Below are 17,930 nucleotides of genomic sequence, written 5' to 3' on the forward strand. Positions count from 1 at the left end.
AAAACTTAATCTCAAACCTGGGGAATGTTCAATAAATATTATTTTTCTTTTTCTAATTAACAAAGATTATATATTTCTCCTTAGGCACGTGCGAGTAGAGGGGTATACATACAAAAGAAAGAGAAGGAAAGATTAGAGGACAGAAGTGTGGGAAGTACAAGTGAAGTATAGGATGATGATGATGATGGCGTATCAAATTCAATCTTTCAATCTATAAATCATACATACTTCCTTAGTTCTCTCCGAAGTCTTTAAGGTTGTCTGTTGTTGTTTTTGTTGTTGTGTTACTTGTGTCAGCTCCAAAAATTTTGAAGTCCAAAATAGGAAAAAAGCAGTAATGAATGCAGTAACAGTGTCAGTGAGTAATATAGCACTATTACTACTCGAACCCATTTCGATTTACAGAGCTCCTCAAGTTTCAGCTTGCTCTCCCAACAATAAGAGCTTAATCAGTGTCAAATTCAGCACTAGTAGAAGAAGAAGAATAAGAAGGAACCTATGCGTTTGGTCCCTCTCACTCGTTCATCATCGTCATCTTCATCTCCAACAATTGAGACAGTGGAGGGCCAAGCTCTCTCTGAATCTGAATCTGAATCGGTTACTCGTAATACATAATAGCTGAAAAAATTTGAATTTTTTTGGACTCTCTCATATTATGCCACATAAGTTTTGGTAGCCTCTCAATTTTTCACATAATTTTTATTTTTTTAATTCTTTATTTATTTGAAACATAATTTTTATTTTTTTAATTCCTTATTTATTTGGGGAAATCTAATCAAATGTCAACAATTCCTTTCAATACCCAATACGTACCTTGTATTTAGACTCTTATAAGAATTTTTTTTTCTTAGAGTGGTGTGCAAGTCTTTGACTTGCTTCCAAAGCATGTTTGTTTGCAATGTAAATTCCTTCATAGAAATTGATGTGTTGCTAACTTACTTTCCTACAAATCATATACGATTAAAAGAACTAGGCTAAACTCAACCCGTACATCTATATAAGCAAGAACTCTCATAGAAAAATTAAACTACATTGTAGTTGTAGTTTCAACTTTCAAGTCATGGGAAACCCGCCGTTGAAACATCAGTGAGACATATAGAAGAAGAAACAGACCATTACCAAGTACATGAAGATTATCCAATCTTTGCATGCCAAATATGCGTAGAGGCCATGCAATCAAACCAAAAATTCAACTACAATAACAATTGTGTGCACCTTTTTTATATTTATTAATGATGAATGAATTGCATGTTTAAATAAGAATTAATAAATAAAACATAATATCATATATATTCTATATCTATATTTGCTACCTTACTTTGATGGCTTCACAACATTATTATTTTATCTATTTGACTTTAAACCAAATTTTACCACCGCAGACGTGTTTCTATTATATTTCTCTTATAAGAAATGAATAAACTAACACCATATGAAGATTAATATTCAATATTCCTTTCAAACTTCTTAATCTTATATTCTTTTTTAATACATAACTTTTTAACATTATGACTTTTAATTAGAGGTTATTCTTTCATATGAGATTGTATCACTCTCAAAAAGAATGTATCATATGGGAATTTTTAACTCTTTTATTTTATAATTATAATAGAAATAAAAATCACACATTTGTATAATATACTCAATATTTCTATCCTCATTTATGAGATAATTTTTGCTTCTTTAAAAACAATCCTTTTGAATATTAGAATTTAAAATAATTAGCACTTATTTTTGAAAGGAAGGAAGATCATAATTTGGAGGGAAGCACAAAATTAAAAAAATTCATTAATATTCTTAAGTAAAAGTGACATTTTTCAAAATTTTGGTCCCCCCACCCTCTAGTGTAGTTCCACCCTTAGGGTCATATTTTGTGTAATTGACTAATCTTTTGACAAAATGCACTTTACTTGTAATTGGGTAGATCTAAGATGAGTTTAGTACCTCAAGAAATGTGTTATTTAAGTCAAGTATTAAAGACATGAAGATTGATCCAAGAAACAAGTGAAGAAAAGTTGTTTATTAAGTCTCAACAAATTACTCGATAGATGTTTGCTATCGAGACTTAATGTGAAGCTTGATCTATCGAGAATTACGATTTTAGAATTTCCAGATTCTGAAATTTGGTCTAGTCTTGTATATATATATATATATATATTTTTTTTTTTTTCTCACAACTCTAGACATATATAAGTCTTATTTTAAAGGCCGTCACATAAGGATATAGAGACCAAGAGACTTATTTTCTCTTTGTGAAATTACTGCATTTGTATGCTATAGGGTTTTGTAACGGAGTGAGAACTTTATTGTTGATGAAGTGAAGAGTTTTGCAGCCAACAACATTTGTTCAAGTTGCTAGAGTTAGTCACGTACTTGGGTATTAGAGCAAAGGTTCAACTGTAGGTTAGTATTTCGAGATAGGCCAAGGGTAGTTAGTAAGATTCATTATACTTGTAACCGCTTGACTGTTGGTTAGTGGATTTTTGGGATTGGTGACCTTAAAATCACCTTGTGGGGTTATACCTTGCCCCATTTGTCAACAAATTATCGTGTCTAATTTATTTTCCGTTGCATTTAGTATCTTTGGTGATTTGTTAGTGCCTCCACGATTTGCATGCAATTGAATCTAATTAATCAACTTAGATAATTGAATTAATTAAACGGGGTCAAGCTATATTAACCTAACAAATGGCATCAAAGTGGGCACACTTTGATTACATTTTAATATTTGTTGTGTGATCCATTGACCTTTATTGATATGGATCATGGACAATCTTTGACTATTCTTCCTTTATTTGATGGTACTAACTATGCATACTTGTAAGTACGTATGAGAGTTTTTTGCCGTCTTTAGATGAGAAAGTCTGGCTAGTAGTTGAAGTAGGTTGAAAAAAGCCTAAAGAGCCACCTACAACATGGGATGATACAAAGATCAAGATTGCCAATTTTAATAGTAGGGCACTGAATGATCTATTTAGTGCTGTAACAAATGAAGAATACAAGAAAATTTCTTTCACTGATAATGCCAAGGAAGCTTGGACAATTCTTTAGAACACTTATGAGGGCACCAAAGCTGTTAAAAACTCTAAACTTCAAAGGCTTACTACTAACTTTGAGGAAATTAGGATGGATGAGGATGAATCATTTGATGAATTCTATGCCAAGCTCAAGGACATAGTGAATTCAACATTCAAATTTGGAGAACATATTCTCGAGCCCAAGATTGTTAGGAAGATCCTCAGATCTCTTCTAGAGAGATTCCATGCCAAAATCATTGTCATTGAAGAATCAAAGAATCTTGACTCTAATCCTTTAACTGAATTGATTGGAAACTTGCAAACCTATGAACTAGGGTTAGCAAGGGTGGCAAAGATAAGAACATGGCCTTGAAGACCAAGAATGATGACAATGATAAGTTATCTGATGATGAGGATACCAAGCTGAAATCATATATCACCAGAAAATTCAAGAAATTCATAAAAAATGCAAATGTCAAAGCTAGTGATAAGGATCGCAAACAGGCTGCTTTCTCTCAATATAAGTCCCAAGNTTCCCATTAGCTCAATTAGTAAAGTCTATTATCATCAAGTAAGAAATTTGGGGCTCAACCCCACTTACACCAAAAACCAATTAGCACATTCATTTTATTTATCAAAAAATTAAATTAAGTAGCTTCTTAGACACAACTCATACTCAATTAAACTCCACAGAGTCTTATATCTAACTACTTCAAGAAGATTGTGACCACTGGTTATATCCATAATCATAATTCATAAACAACCATTTTATCTTGACTAATCTAAGACAACAAATGCACTTAATTGTTGTTGAACGTCACTCCTATATTCCCAGTCAACCATCTCAATATCCCCAAAAAATGATTTTTCACTAAAAAAAAATTGATTTAAAACCTTTTATTTGCTGATATCATACATTTCAAATTGACTAATCCAATTTTATATCCTAAAAGCAATTCCCATTTATTTTATTTTCTGTTACTGCTAATTTTTATTTTTATTTTTTAATCTTTTGAAAAAATAAAACAGAGAACACCCACATAACCCTGTAAATTTAGCATAACACAAACAAATTTACAATTTATTAGCAAAATTCCTTAAGACCCAGTTCGAATATTAGCAATACAATACATTAAAACTCTAAATAAATTGTAATTAATTCAAACAAAAGCCACAAAGCTTTAAACAAATAAGAAAAACTAGACCATAGAAATCGACAGAGAGAGAGAGAGAAAGAAAGAGATGTACCATAGCGAATTGGGTCATGCTCATGTTAAAGCAGTGCAACAAAACTCAAAAATGAATTTTTGGGAAAGCGTGATACGAGCCGTTGTGTGAGAGAGAGATATTGTTGATTGAAGGTGTACAAAGATTCTAAAGATACAAATATATATATATATATATATATACACATATATATTCTTTTTTTTTTTTTTTTTCTCAGCAAAAAAAAAAAAAGGCGTACAAAGATTCTGAGATACAAACACAATACGGGAAATTTCTTAGCTGTAGTCGCAGCCAATAGAGAGAAGACACGTCACTAAAAAGAAATATATGACATCAGTTTACTTGCCGCATCATTCTAACTCAACTACAAAAACATAGCATTTAACATTTCAAAATATTATTTTATCTATTTTAACATTTCACTTTAAAATACACCTAACATAAAAAAGTTTTATTTTTTTTACTACTTCATTAAAATATTATTTTTTTATTATATTTTATTCTTACCACCCACTTGATGTCACCACCCAAGCCTCCACAAACCCACATAGCCAATGGCCTCAACCCACCAACACAACCAACCTCAATGCATCGCCCTCAAACCACGGCACAACCAACCACCGGCCTCAATCCACAGCACAACCCATGGCACAACCATCGCTTTCTCCCTCTCATCTCTCTCGACCTCAACCTACAGCACACCAACCACCGAACCCACCATTGTTACTTAGTAACCCAGCCAGGGGCGGAGCCACGTTGTCCCCTGGGGGGGCCGTGGCCCCTGCAAAAAAAAAAATTTCCAACACAACAGGTATTAAATTTTTTTGGGCCCCCCCACTCTTGGACATCCGGCCCCCCCATATTTCTCCCACTCCCAATTATAGTTTAGGCCTCTATTCTCCTAGGCTCCCACTATTAGTTTTAGGCCTCTCACACTCCAAATAAAACACAAATTGGCACACTAACATTTAAATACTAAAATCCAAACACATAACTTCTCCATCTCAAAAACCCACCCACAGTCCCCCACAAAATCCCTTATTCTTTTCTTTTCTATCTTCTGTGATACACTTCCCAGTACCGCCTACTAGCCCCCAAAACTCAGCAGCATCAGTCCTCCAGTCCAAAAAAAAAAAAAAAATCCTAACCAATTTTTTCTTTCTTCTTGCTTTCTAAAACAAATCACTCAGTGTATTTCATTGTCAAATTTTAGGATTTGGAACTTGGTGACTGCCTTGTGAAGTGGTGAGTTTTCTTCTCTTATTTAAGCACTAGACGTTCATCTATTTTCTGTGTCTTCTTTTGATTTTCCTCAACTATCTACACCTAAATATTCACATGCTTTTTATATTTTCATAAATTTTTAGAGAAATATATGATTGAAGGAATTGGGATGGAGATAATTGATCTCCGAAGCTCCATGTTTTTTGACAACTAGAAACGAAAACAAGAAATGGGTTTTACTGATCAGTTGGTTTAGAACACAGAAGAAAGATTGTGCCTTTCTACGAACATGAAATTTTTTTTTTCTTTTTCAGAAAATAAAAATAAAAATAATGTTATAGAAAGAGAGAGAGAGAGAGAGAAAGAAGGTGTTTTTGTTTTCGTTATTGCTATTTTTTTTTTTAATTACCAAAATGAAATAGAAAAGGGTGCTTCCGTTGCAGTTACATGTTGCTGTTTTTGTTGGATTGTGTGAGCACTTTGTTTCAAGTAAAGAACTTGGAAAGGCAAGAAAGAAATGTCTATCTATCAAGCCTTGGATGGTCACTAACCAATGATAAGGAGATTGTTTCAATTTGTTTGCGATGACCGATGAGTCTTGAAGGGAAGAATATCTAAAGTTGTAGCCAAATAAGCATTGCCACACGGCCCACCCATTTTTGCACTTTGTGATTCTGCGAAGACAGGTAAAATTATTTTGATATATTACATATTTTTGATTAGTTAGATATCATATGCCTGTAGAAGTTGTTAAATTGTTTGGTTTATGTTGTGTACAAATCCTTGTGTGTTTAATTTTTGTTTTTGTTTAAGCCTTTAATGGGTTATTATTAATTAAAGTTGTATTAAAAAAAATTAAAATATAGGAAAATTTTAATAATAGGAATGATGATGATTGATGGGTTTGATTGTTTAAATTATAGTGAAAGTTTTGTTTTTTCTTGAGTATGAATAGCATCCATATAAGTAAGGAAAAAATTTCTAATTAAAATTTTATTTTTTAAAATTCTTTTCAGGTTAATTTTTTAGTCATATTGTAGCCATACATTGTAATTTTCTTTGATGATAGTGAAATCCCTGCAATTCCGTAGACGTAAGCATATTGCCGAACCACGTAAATACTGTCTTGTGCGTGTGATTGTTTTTCTTTTGGTATTTTGTTTTCTCTATTTTTTTGTTTCTCATAGTTTTGGAATTTCGATTGAATTCCCAACATGTTCAAGTATATGATGATATATGAAAGTTGATAATTTTGTATCCAAGAGACTTAAGAATTATATTTAGTATATATCTGTTACAACCCGGCCCCCCCAAGTATTTATTCCTAGCTACGCCCCTGGTTGTAAACATGTTTCTAGGAGATGTGGGAGTTATATGATGTACCTCAAAGGTGATAGTCCCCATCAAGCAGTTATGATTGTGTGTGTGATTGTAACTAATCCTCCTATATAATTTCTTGTTATATAACAATGCTCTTGCTCTCTTGTAAAAGTTTCACACACAACATGCATAATATTTGCTAATTTTGATACTACTATTCAAGTACAATGTGATTTGGCCATCATAAGGAATACATGTGGTTATATATGCTCCCTAAATTGTCCAATCTTGTTTTGAAATAAAATTTGGTTAGGCATATTAGTTTGTTTTTGATGTAGGAATGTTTTGCATCTAGAATTGAGGATGTGTTTCATGCTTAAACATGCTCTTTGAATGCTTGTTTTATTGGTTATGTTGTTTGCATTCATCTCTTATTGTTTCTCCTCCTCCATATCTCTTTTTCAAGGCTTTCGATAGATACCTTGATACCTCCTCAATACTTGCTCGACACCTCCTTGATACAAGCCTTTTTATCGAGCTTTTTGGGTTTTTCTCAATACCTCTCGATAGATAGCCCAATCCATTGAGTCAAATTCTTTGGGGTCTTTGTCTACTTGATAGCATCAAGAATTTTTGCCGTTGACACCTCCTCAATACCTCTCAATCTATCGAGTTTTTGTTCTTGATAGAAGCTTGATACCTCCTCGATCTATCGAGCTACATTTTCTATATATTATTTGAGGTCTGACCCAATTTTGTATTTTCTCAAATATTTCAATCTCTTTCTCTTTTCTCTCGACCCAAAAACTCTTTTCTCTCCAAAATCCTTCTTCTCCCTTCATTTTTGGCCAAATCCAAGTTCAATTTCTTTGGTAAGTTTTCTCAATCTTTCTTTTTCTCATTTCTTCATGCATTTTATGCATTTTTTTTTGTGACCTAGGTTTTAGTTTTTGAAATTTTTGGGGGTTTTTGAGATTTTGTCAAAATTTTTGGGTTGGTTTTGTTGAGATGATATCATATGCTCATGCATTGCATTCTATGCTCATTATAACAATGTTTCATGCATTCTAGGTTTGTCTCACTAATTAAACATTTTGAGTGCTGCTAGGTTGGATTGGGTTCTACTCATGATACAAATTTATTTTGCATATAACATGTTCATGCATTGCACGTTTCATTTCTTTTCTTTCCTATGCCTTGCCTTCTGTTATGACTTTCTCTCTCTCTTTCTCTCTCTCTCTCTCTCTCTCTCTCTCTCTTGTTTAGTCTCCTCATCATGGCACCCAAAAAGTCTATTCCTTCTAAAAACCCAATTCATCGTGGTTCTTCATATTCTTCTTTTCCTCTTGATTCTACCCAATTCTGTGATGAGAAGGCACGAGATGACTTCTTTGAGAACTTTTCTAACCGGGCGATTCACTTAAAATGCCAGGTCATTCTATCTGATTTTCTAGACACTTCTCTACCCTGTGCGTTTATCTTTTGGGGATGAGCTTTTCTTTGTGAGAAACCCTCGAGGTGTCCCGACGTGTTCATAAAGGATTCGAATCAACTATGTTTGCTCTATTCGCTTTTGCAATAACCCTATATTAATTTCAATGTTTATGTGTTGCAATACTTCTATTGGCTAAGATATATACTTAATTTGATGGAACCATATCCTGTCAAAATAATTATTGGAATTGATTAGAATTTGTTTTTTTTTTTTTTTTTTTAATGTACTTTTCTTTTTGCTTCAATATTAAATCTATCTATTAGTATCTAAAAGTTTAAACCTAGCATTTGTAGTTACTATGTTTATGTTGAGCTATATCAACATAACATTTCAAACCATTCGATGTATTTTGGTTCATTTTAGTCTACTATGGTCCATTTACTTAACAATGGTAAAATAAATAGATTTGAGCTGAGAATACTTAATTTAAATTCAAATTTATTAAATATANGATTTTTACTTCAATATGCATGCCATCGATACCTCTGTGCCTCGGTTGAATAGGTATTCCATGGTACATATATTGTAATCACCCTGGACTTCATTTTCGAGGTACTACATGTTTTTAGGGTGAATCATCTGAATTTCATCCTTATCTCTCTTCCATCTCCAGAGACGAGTTGGCCTTACTATTCTATGAGAAGGCCATGTTATGGGGAGGCACTGTTAATTTCTCCACAACTAAGTTTGTTAAGGATCCACGGATCCTTAATATGGTGATGACCTTTATACTCACTCCACAGTCTCAGCTCTATGCTCATTTTCTTCTTTCTTTTTAGAAAGTCTTTCTATAGACTTTCCTTCACACATGATAGAGTCAATGATCGACTACTATTGCGACACAACTACATGTGATAAGCTCATCTTTCCTTCAGCTATCACGCATATCTCCTCACACACCTACACATCACTATCCCTCCCTCTCCTCACTTCTATGTCATAGGTGCCATTAGCAAGGAGTTTATTTGGCGGAGTGCAGTGCAGCTTGCTGCAAAGCGGCCATGGTTAGAGCCTTCCGATGCAGCCCTAACTAATTCTGTAGTTCCTTCCTCTTAACCTTCTTCATCCTCTACCTCTTCTTCCTCGTCTTGGGCCGCTGTCTCCCTTGCAAACATCATGGAGCAGCTTCAGCACATGCGTATTGATTTTGGTAGTCGTCTAGACCATCTATCCAATGAGATGTGTCAGGTGAACTCCAGAATCGGTCGCATCGCTCGCCACCAGTCTTGACTTGGTGGTTTTGTGCCCTCACCTTCATCGAAGCTTGTTGAAGAGTCCTTTTCTTTGGGTGGTGGAGATGATGGTGATAATGCTTCTGGCTCTAAGTATGATGATGAGATGATGACCTCTCAGTGATACACCCTTTGTTACTCGTGACAAAATGAGGGAGTAGTTTTGTAGATGAGAGTAGTCTAGGTGTTAGGGAGAGATAGCATAGGACATACTAGATAGGGGAGAGTAGTTTTTGAGTGTTTTTAAGGGATGTAGTGAGGTTTTGATGTATTCTTTTCTCATTACATGTACCATGGTCTTGTGACCACTTTTTACATACATTGTATTCTTTGATATATATATATATATATATATGAGATGACGTATGTTTTCTTCACATTTGTCTTAGATGTGTTGTTTCTTTTCTATCTTTATACTTATGTTTCTTCTTGTATACAACTTGTCCATGTTTCACACTTGATGCCTTGATGAATCTTGTTTAAGTGTTTCAGTTAAGATAGGTTGCAAGTCTACCATGTCATAATCCCTCTTCTTGCAAAGTTTTTCAAGAGTTCATGTTAAGGTTAGACTTATGTATTTTTGTATATTATGAGATAGTTGTGTTAAGACTTCTCTAATAATTGTTTTTCTATGGTTTTGTCATAGATTGCCAAAGGGAGAGGTTGTTAAGGTCACATTTTGTGTAATTGGCTAATCTTTTAACAAATGCACTTTACTTGTAATTGGGTAGATCTAAGGTGGGTTTAGCACTTCAAGAAATGTGTTGTTCAAGTCAAGTATTAAAGACATGAAGATTGGTCCAAGAAACAAGTGAAGAAAAGCTGTTCATTAAGTCTCGATAGATAGCTTGACAGATGCCTGCTATCGAGACTTAATGTGAAGCTCGATAGATAGCTCAACAGTAGCTCGATTTATTGAGAATTACGATTTTAGAATTTCTAGATCTGAAATTCGGCCTAGTCTTGTATATTTGTTTGGGATTTCTTTTTTCACAACCCCAGACATATATAAATCTTATTTTAAAGGCTATCACACAAGGATACAGAGACCAAGAGACTTACTTCTCTTTATGAAGCTATTGCATTTGTATGCCATATGGTTTTGTAACCGAGTGCTTCAGATCTTCATTGTTGATAAAGTGAAGAACTTTGTAGCTCAACAGTAGCTCGATCTATTGAGAATTACGATTTTAGAATTTCTAGATCTGAAATTTGGCGTAGTCTTGTATATTTGTTTGGGATTTCTTTTTTCACAACCCCAAACATATATAAATCTTATTTTAAAGGCTATCACACAAGGATACAGAGACCAAGAGACTTATTTTCTCTTTGTGAAGCTATTGCATTTGTACGCCATATGGTTTTGTAACCGAATGCTTCAGATCTTCATTGTTAATAAAGTGAAGAACTTTGTAACCAACAACATCTGTTCAAGTTTCTGGAGTACTTGGGATTTGTGTAAAAGGTTTAGTCACAAATTAGAGGTTTGTGCATCAAGAGAAAGAAGGCTACTACAAGATCAAGTCCAATTGGGTATTGAAGTAAAGATTCAACTGTAAGTTAGTATTTTGGGATAGTTGATCGGTGCAAAACTGCAAGTGCACAGTATCGTAGTTTTATAGTAAAGTGATGAGAAGAGTATCGTCCTCAGGGATTGGTAACTTACTTTTGATAAATACCAAAATTATGCTAATCTCGATTTTATCTAGAGAAGTCAGTAAGGTTGTTGTAATTGGAATTTAAAATAAAATCAAATTAAAGAAAATAAGCAGAGGAAAGAAATATGTTGTTCAAAGATCAAATTAATGGGAAGAAAACTTCTAGGAAATCGATTTCACCTAATTCCTCACTATGCTTTACTCATCTAGCTAATTTAATTTAATTCTCTCTGTTTGTTAGCAATCTCAACAAAACACCAAAAGCCTCTTTCGACAGTCAATTGGAAACATTCTTGTTCATCAATTCACACAAGAGTATGCAATTTAATAAAGCAAGAAAGCATTAAGACCAATGATTTTAATACTACACAGGTTCATACAAGTCTTTCGATCTCTATATTCACCTATGCCAAAATATTCAAGATCTATCTTATAATTCCCTCTTTCGACAGCAAATCACAAGATCAAAATCATCTAATTAATGACCAGTTAATTAGAAGCAATAAACTCAGAATAAATCAGACAAACATGAAGAGAATTAATTCAAATTAATATGGAAAAGCAAGCATAGTTCGGAATTAGATTACATCGTTTTCCTAGAATAAAGAAATTTAGTTCATGCTAAAAATTAAACTCAACAAAAATGAATTCACCATAATGTTTCTGAGAAGATTTGAAGGAAAAAAGGAACACAAAAATCTGCTTTAGCCTCATTTCTGCTTCAGCCCTCTCTTTTTTTCTGTTTCAGCTTTTTCTCTTTTCTGTTTCGGCCTCCTTTTTTCTTCTGCTTCAGCCCCCTTTTCTTTTCAGCGCCTCCACCTCTTTTTTTTTTTCAGCCGTGGTGCCCTTTTTTCCTTTCAGATGTGATGCCCTTTTCAGCCCAAAACGTTTGTCTTTTTCAGCTCATTGTTTCAGCCCAATACCTTGCTTTCTTCAGCCCAAAACGTCTTCCTTTCAGCCCAAAAACGTTGCTCCTTTCAGCCCCTGTTTCAGCCAAAACGTTGCTCTGTTTCAGCCTCTGTTTCAGCCAAACGTTGCTCTGTTTCAGTGTTTTTCCTCTGTTTCAGCCCCTCTGTTTTCAGTTTCAGCGCCTCCCTTTTCTTCTAAACGTGTTGCCCTTTTTCAGCCCAAAACGTTCCACTTTGCAGCCCAAAAACCTTCCTCTTTTCAGCCCAAAACATGGCTCTGTTTCAGCCTTTTCTCCAACGTTTTTTTTCTGTTTCAGCCCTCTTTCTTTTTAGTGTTCAGCTGCCTCTCTCTAACTGCTTCATGTCTCTTTTATTTGGTTAAATCTTTATTTCCTTCAAATCTGCAATAAAATTTAAATAACAATAATGAAGTCTAAAATCAACAAAAATAAATAAAATTAGACTAAAGTTTAAAGTTGAGAAGTGATAAATTATGCCAAATTATGCAAGTCATCAATAGTCAAAGAATATTTGGTAAGATTTCTTATACTTGTAACTGTTTGATTGTAATTAGTGGATTCTTGAAAATGGTGATCTTAAAATCACCTAGTGGAGTTTATGCCTTATGAGATTTTCCCTATTTGTCAACAAATTACCATGTCTAATTTATTTTCCGTTGCATTTAGTATTTTTGGTGATTTGTTGGTGCCTTCACGATTTACATGCAATTAAACCTAGTTAATCAACTTGGGTAATTGAATTAATTAACCAGAGTCAAGCTATCTTAACCTAACAAATTTAATTTTCACTTGAGCAAAATCTCTTTTGAAAGTTTCGTTTTTACGTAAAAAGAATTTGAGGACAAGTTTATTTTTGTGTAAGAAGAATTCGAAGACAAGTTTCCTACTCTACGATAACCTATACAAACACAAATTTATTTTAACGTTATTGGCTTGTAGTCTCATATTTGTTTGCAATATCAATGGACACCATCATTTTCCTGTCATTTGGTTCTGTCTCTCTCTTCTTTTTATTGGAAGTTTATCAAAATTGATAGTATTCAACTTTGACTTCAACTGCAAAAGTTTGTACTTGCTCAAGCTAACTTGGTCATTTTGTCAATCGCAGGGCGGCTCTACTTGTTATTCAGGGTGGTCAGTGGTCACCCTGACTTGTAATTTTTTTTATATCTTTAAAAAATTAAATTTTAAATTAATAGGTGTTGTTAACTACCTAGAAAAAAATCTTGACTATCCTAAAAAAATTTGTACACCTTAATAAAAATTTGAGCCCATTAAAAATAAGATTAGATCTCTCCAAAATTTTAATCAATTGAAAATTGAATGAAGAAATTGTGAGAAATGTTATGTTCACAACATTTTTACAGCATTCTCACAAACAAATCTTAAATGACAAGTTGTTACTGACTATTACTAGTGGATAAAAAGATAATTTCAATGGTAGGTTTAAATTAAAATTAATAACAATTTTTCATATAGGATTTGTTGTCAAAATGTTGTAGATATAACACTTATAAAAAATTTCCCAAACAAATACAAATTAGCCCAAAAGTTCATAGAGTTTGGTACTTCTCCAATGTTTACCATTATAGCAACACTTGCATTGCTAAACGCCTTTTGTTTCGTAGGCGGATTGAAGAGGGTGATTGCAAATGTGGAAACTTTGGTTTGGGAATGATTTGCATTGCAGATTCTTTTATGTGGTATGCTAGTTTTCATCAACCTTTCAAGAAAGATGTTGCTAGCCTATGCATCTCAGTAACATTCGAATCAACTATGTTTGCTCTATTCGCTTTTGCAATAACCCTATATTAATTTCAATGTTTATGTGTTGCAATACTTCTATTGGCTAAGATATATACTTAATTTGATGGAACCATATCCTGTCAAAATAATTATTGGAATTGATTAGAATTTGTTTTTTTTTTTTTTTTTTTAATGTACTTTTCTTTTTGCTTCAATATTAAATCTATCTATTAGTATCTAAAAGTTTAAACCTAGCATTTGTAGTTACTATGTTTATGTTGAGCTATATCAACATAACATTTCAAACCATTCGATGTATTTTGGTTCATTTTAGTCTACTATGGTCCATTTACTTAACAATGGTAAAATAAATAGATTTGAGCTGAGAATACTTAATTTAAATTCAAATTTATTAAATATATATATATTATATACTCAATAAATCTAAAATAACACAGAGAACTAAATGTTGAATTTGGCTAGCTAGAGTTGGAAGTCTTGCAATCTTTAGTGACTAGCATCTCCAAAAATAGCTAAAAAATTGATATTTAAATTCAAATTTATTAAATATAAATATATATATATATATATCTCAATCAAATTTGTGGCACTAAAAAATCAACACAGAGAACTAAATGTTGAATTTGGCTAGCTAGAGTTGGAAGTCTTGCAATCTTTAGTGACTAGCATCTCCTAAAATAGCTAAAAAAATTGATGTTGCGTATATTAATGGGTGGGTGTCCATGTCTATATTGATGTCGCCATGCCCAATTTATATTTGAGCATAATATATGCCAACCCTCGTCCCGCCCTAAAAGAGAGTCTTCCGCAGCTATTGACCTAAGCATTCCACATATGCAAGGTCTGCTCGAAGAGACATATATATAAGGAGGTCATCGAGATTTGGTAATTAAGTATTAGTATACACATTTTCTACAAGTGTTAAAAACTCACATTGAATCACTTAAGACAATATTTGCTCTCACTCAAAAGATAATTTGCTATCAGGTCCCTAAGAAATTATTTCTAAGATACAATAAGCCTGAATTCTAAAAATATCACTTGCAGAGAATTCCAGAATTTCCTTTTACGTGTATATTATAAAGTAAAAAACCAAATAAAATTATATAAATAGTCAATAAAGAGACACCAATGAAAAGATACAATTGGCGAATCACAACCTTCAAATAGTCATTCCTTGCTTAAAGCACATATATTCTACATAATCTTACAAATTTTTTAAACCTCAAATTGTTTCGCTCAACTCTACACTCGAGCAAAGTTTGAGTGAAATATGGCCTATTTGACAATAGATTTCAAATAGCAATTTTCAATGTTTAAAAAATATAAAGTGTTGATAAGAATGATTTATTAAGAGCATTTTGAGTTACAATTCTCAAATTACGGGATTTAAAATATGTATTTTGAGAACTTATACGTATTAGTATTTATTGTTCAAGTAACATTGCTGAGTGGCCTTTTTGTAAATAAGTTGAAAACCATGGGACTTATTTGACAAAACCAAACATAATTGGAACTCTCTCATACACAATTCAATAGGGGTGTTCGCGGTGCGGTTTTAGGCCATTTTTAGCACCATACTTTGCAGTGTGGTTTAGCCAAAATCATAACTGTACCGCACATCATTTTTGCGGTCACATGTGCGGTGCAGTGCGGTGCGGTTTATAGTTTAGCCAAAACTATAACCGCACTGCACCTCATTTTTGCGGTCACATGTGCGGTGCGGTGTATAAAAATTCACCTACTATATAAAAATTCAACATATATATCACTATACAATTCAAAATGTATCAGTAATATCACTATCTCAAATTCTCAAGTACACGTCAAACATGTAATGAAGTCAAGTACTTTGAATAAGGTAGAGTGGCAAGCAACTTAAATGTTTTAACTATCAAAATCTAATGCTCTTCAGTCCTCACTTTAGATCAAGAATATGAAGTATAGAGTTTATGTGAAACACCAGGTACAAAGCAAAAAGGATTTACCCATACTCAAAGCAATTCTAGTCATGCCTACTAATTCCAAGTTTCAATTATCAAAACCATAATGTAAACAAGTCTAAAGCAAAGCATGAAATGAATTCCAAATCCAAAACAAGTATTAATTGTAAACCCAACAAGAAATTGTTTAAATGAACATGAATGCAACAAAAAAAATAGGTCTGTTCATCCAATGCTATACTTCTCCCTCTCCCAATTCTATTTTGTAGCTCACACTCCAAGTTTTCACTTAATCTTCTTTCTCTGTTGCCAATATCATCAATTCTATGAAAATAAATACAAAAAATGTTAGTAAACTAATAAACAAAGAACAATAAACTAATATACGATTTAAATATATAGTTTTAGAAAATTACCCACTTCAACATCTTGCTCAAGACTTTCCACTTCATTCATTGCTTCTCGAAGATTGATTGGTTTAGATGGGTTTCTTAACCAATTTTGAGCACAAATAAGGGCCTCCACAGTTTTAGGAGCTAATGAACTCCTAAAAGGATCCAAAACATGACCCTCCATGCTAAAGGCTGACTTAGAAGCAACGGTGGACACAGGAATAGCCATGACATCTCGTGCTACCTCGGAAAGGATTACATATCTAGTAAAATTCACCTTCCACCAAGCCAAAATATCAAAACCCTCCCTATTTTTTTCACTAGCTTCATTAAGATATTTGTCCACATCAGTAGTGCATTCATTATCATCTTCTGTAGCTATGTCTTCATCGAACTCATGTGAAGCAATCTTCCATGGATCATATGGAAAACTAGCACTTGATTCTATTGAAGAACCAACATTAGTGGCTTGCCCATTGCCACTAGCACTTGATAATTCAATACCCTTTGCATAGTGGGCATACAACTCATCTAAAACATCCCTTACCCATTTTAAAGCAAACTCTGCCTTCTCTTTTGAATACCACTTATTAAACCAATATTTCAAATATTTCATTTCATATCTTCGGTCAAAACCATGGCAATAAACATCATCAAATTCATATTTTCAATGTCTCCCCAATACTTATCATATTTTTCCTTCATAGATTGTGCCATTTCTTTTAAGAGAGGATCACCATCAATGCCACACAATCTATGCAATTCATTTTGAATGCCCACTAGCTCACAAAAATAAGTATTTGAAGTGACAAATAAAGAACCAAAAAAATGTAGAGTTACCTCATAAAAAAGTCGGAGAAAATTACAAAACATTCTAACATTCACCCAATCCTCACCCTTAGGAGGACCTATGTGCTTATGTTTCCCATTTCCATCTACCTCCATAAAGTAAGTGCTAAATTCCACATCCTCTTCATGCATCCTATCAAAGGCTGTTTCGAACTTCTCAGCTGCCTTTAACATAAGATATGTGGAATTCCATCTAGTAGGGACATCAAGAGATAACAAACTCTTAGATTGGATTTTTTCATCCTCTACAGCTTCCTTGAACCTATCCATCCTTTTTGGAGATAATTTAACATACTGCACTGCATTCCTCACCTTAACAATTGAGTTATGAATGCCTTTCAATCCCTCTTGAACAATGAGATTCAATATATGAGCAGCACATCTCATGTGCAAGAACCGGCCTCCCAACATACAACCATCCTTCATCTCCAACTTTTTCTTCAAATAATCATGAGCCACATCATTGGGTTTAGCATTATCAACCGTGACAGTTATCGCCATTTTGATACCCCAATCATTCAAGCACCTTTCAATAGTTTTCCCAATTGTCTCCCCTTAATGATTTGGAACTATACAAAAATTCAAAATCCTTTTTTGATAGGTCCAATCACCATCAATATAATGGCAAGTGAGACACATGTAGTTGAGGTTTTGAATGGAAATCCATGTGTCAGAAGTCAAAGACACCCGTTGGCCCAATTTCAAATAGCTTATCAACTTCTCCCTTACCCCAAACCAAAGTTTAATACAATCCCTTGCCACGGTGAGACGAGAAGGCATAGAAAACCTAGGCTTAACCACTCCCATAAAGTATATAAAACCATCATGCTCAACAAATCTAAAAGGTAGCTCATCCACTATAATCATCCTTGCAAGTG

The 17,930-nt window shown here is 33.4% G+C and overlaps 1 protein-coding gene across 1 annotated transcript; it reads right to left on the reverse strand.

Moving 5' to 3' along the window:
- Positions 1 to 16,100: 16,100 nt before the first annotated feature.
- LOC112009390 (zinc finger BED domain-containing protein RICESLEEPER 3-like) lies at positions 16,101 to 17,553 on the reverse strand. Its single transcript, XM_065779833.1, has 3 exons — positions 17,044 to 17,553; positions 16,228 to 16,789; positions 16,101 to 16,135 (listed from the first exon to the last, which is right to left on the reverse strand). The coding sequence occupies exons 1-3, from the start codon at positions 17,551 to 17,553 to the stop codon at positions 16,101 to 16,103; spliced, it is 1,107 nt and encodes a 368-aa protein (XP_065635905.1).
- Between the last annotated feature and the right edge of the window lie 377 nt (positions 17,554 to 17,930).

Source organism: Quercus suber, unplaced genomic scaffold (assembly GCF_002906115.3).
Source record: "Quercus suber isolate HL8 unplaced genomic scaffold, Cork oak 2.0 scaffold_218, whole genome shotgun sequence".
NCBI classification, from domain to species: Eukaryota; Viridiplantae; Streptophyta; class Magnoliopsida; order Fagales; family Fagaceae; genus Quercus; species Quercus suber.

Excerpts from the sequence above, each read along its gene's own strand:
- LOC112009390 (XM_065779833.1), bottom strand. The coding sequence starts at position 17,553 with ATGGCGATAACTGTCACGGTTGATAATGCTAAACCCAATGATGTGGCT. Across the intron at positions 16,790-17,043 it reads TTCTCCGACTTTTTTATGAG|TGGTATTCAAAAGAGAAGGC; the intron begins GTAACTCTACAT and ends TGGTTTAATAAG. Across the intron at positions 16,136-16,227 it reads TGAGCAAGATGTTGAAGTGG|AATTGATGATATTGGCAACA; the intron begins GTAATTTTCTAA and ends TTATTTTCATAG.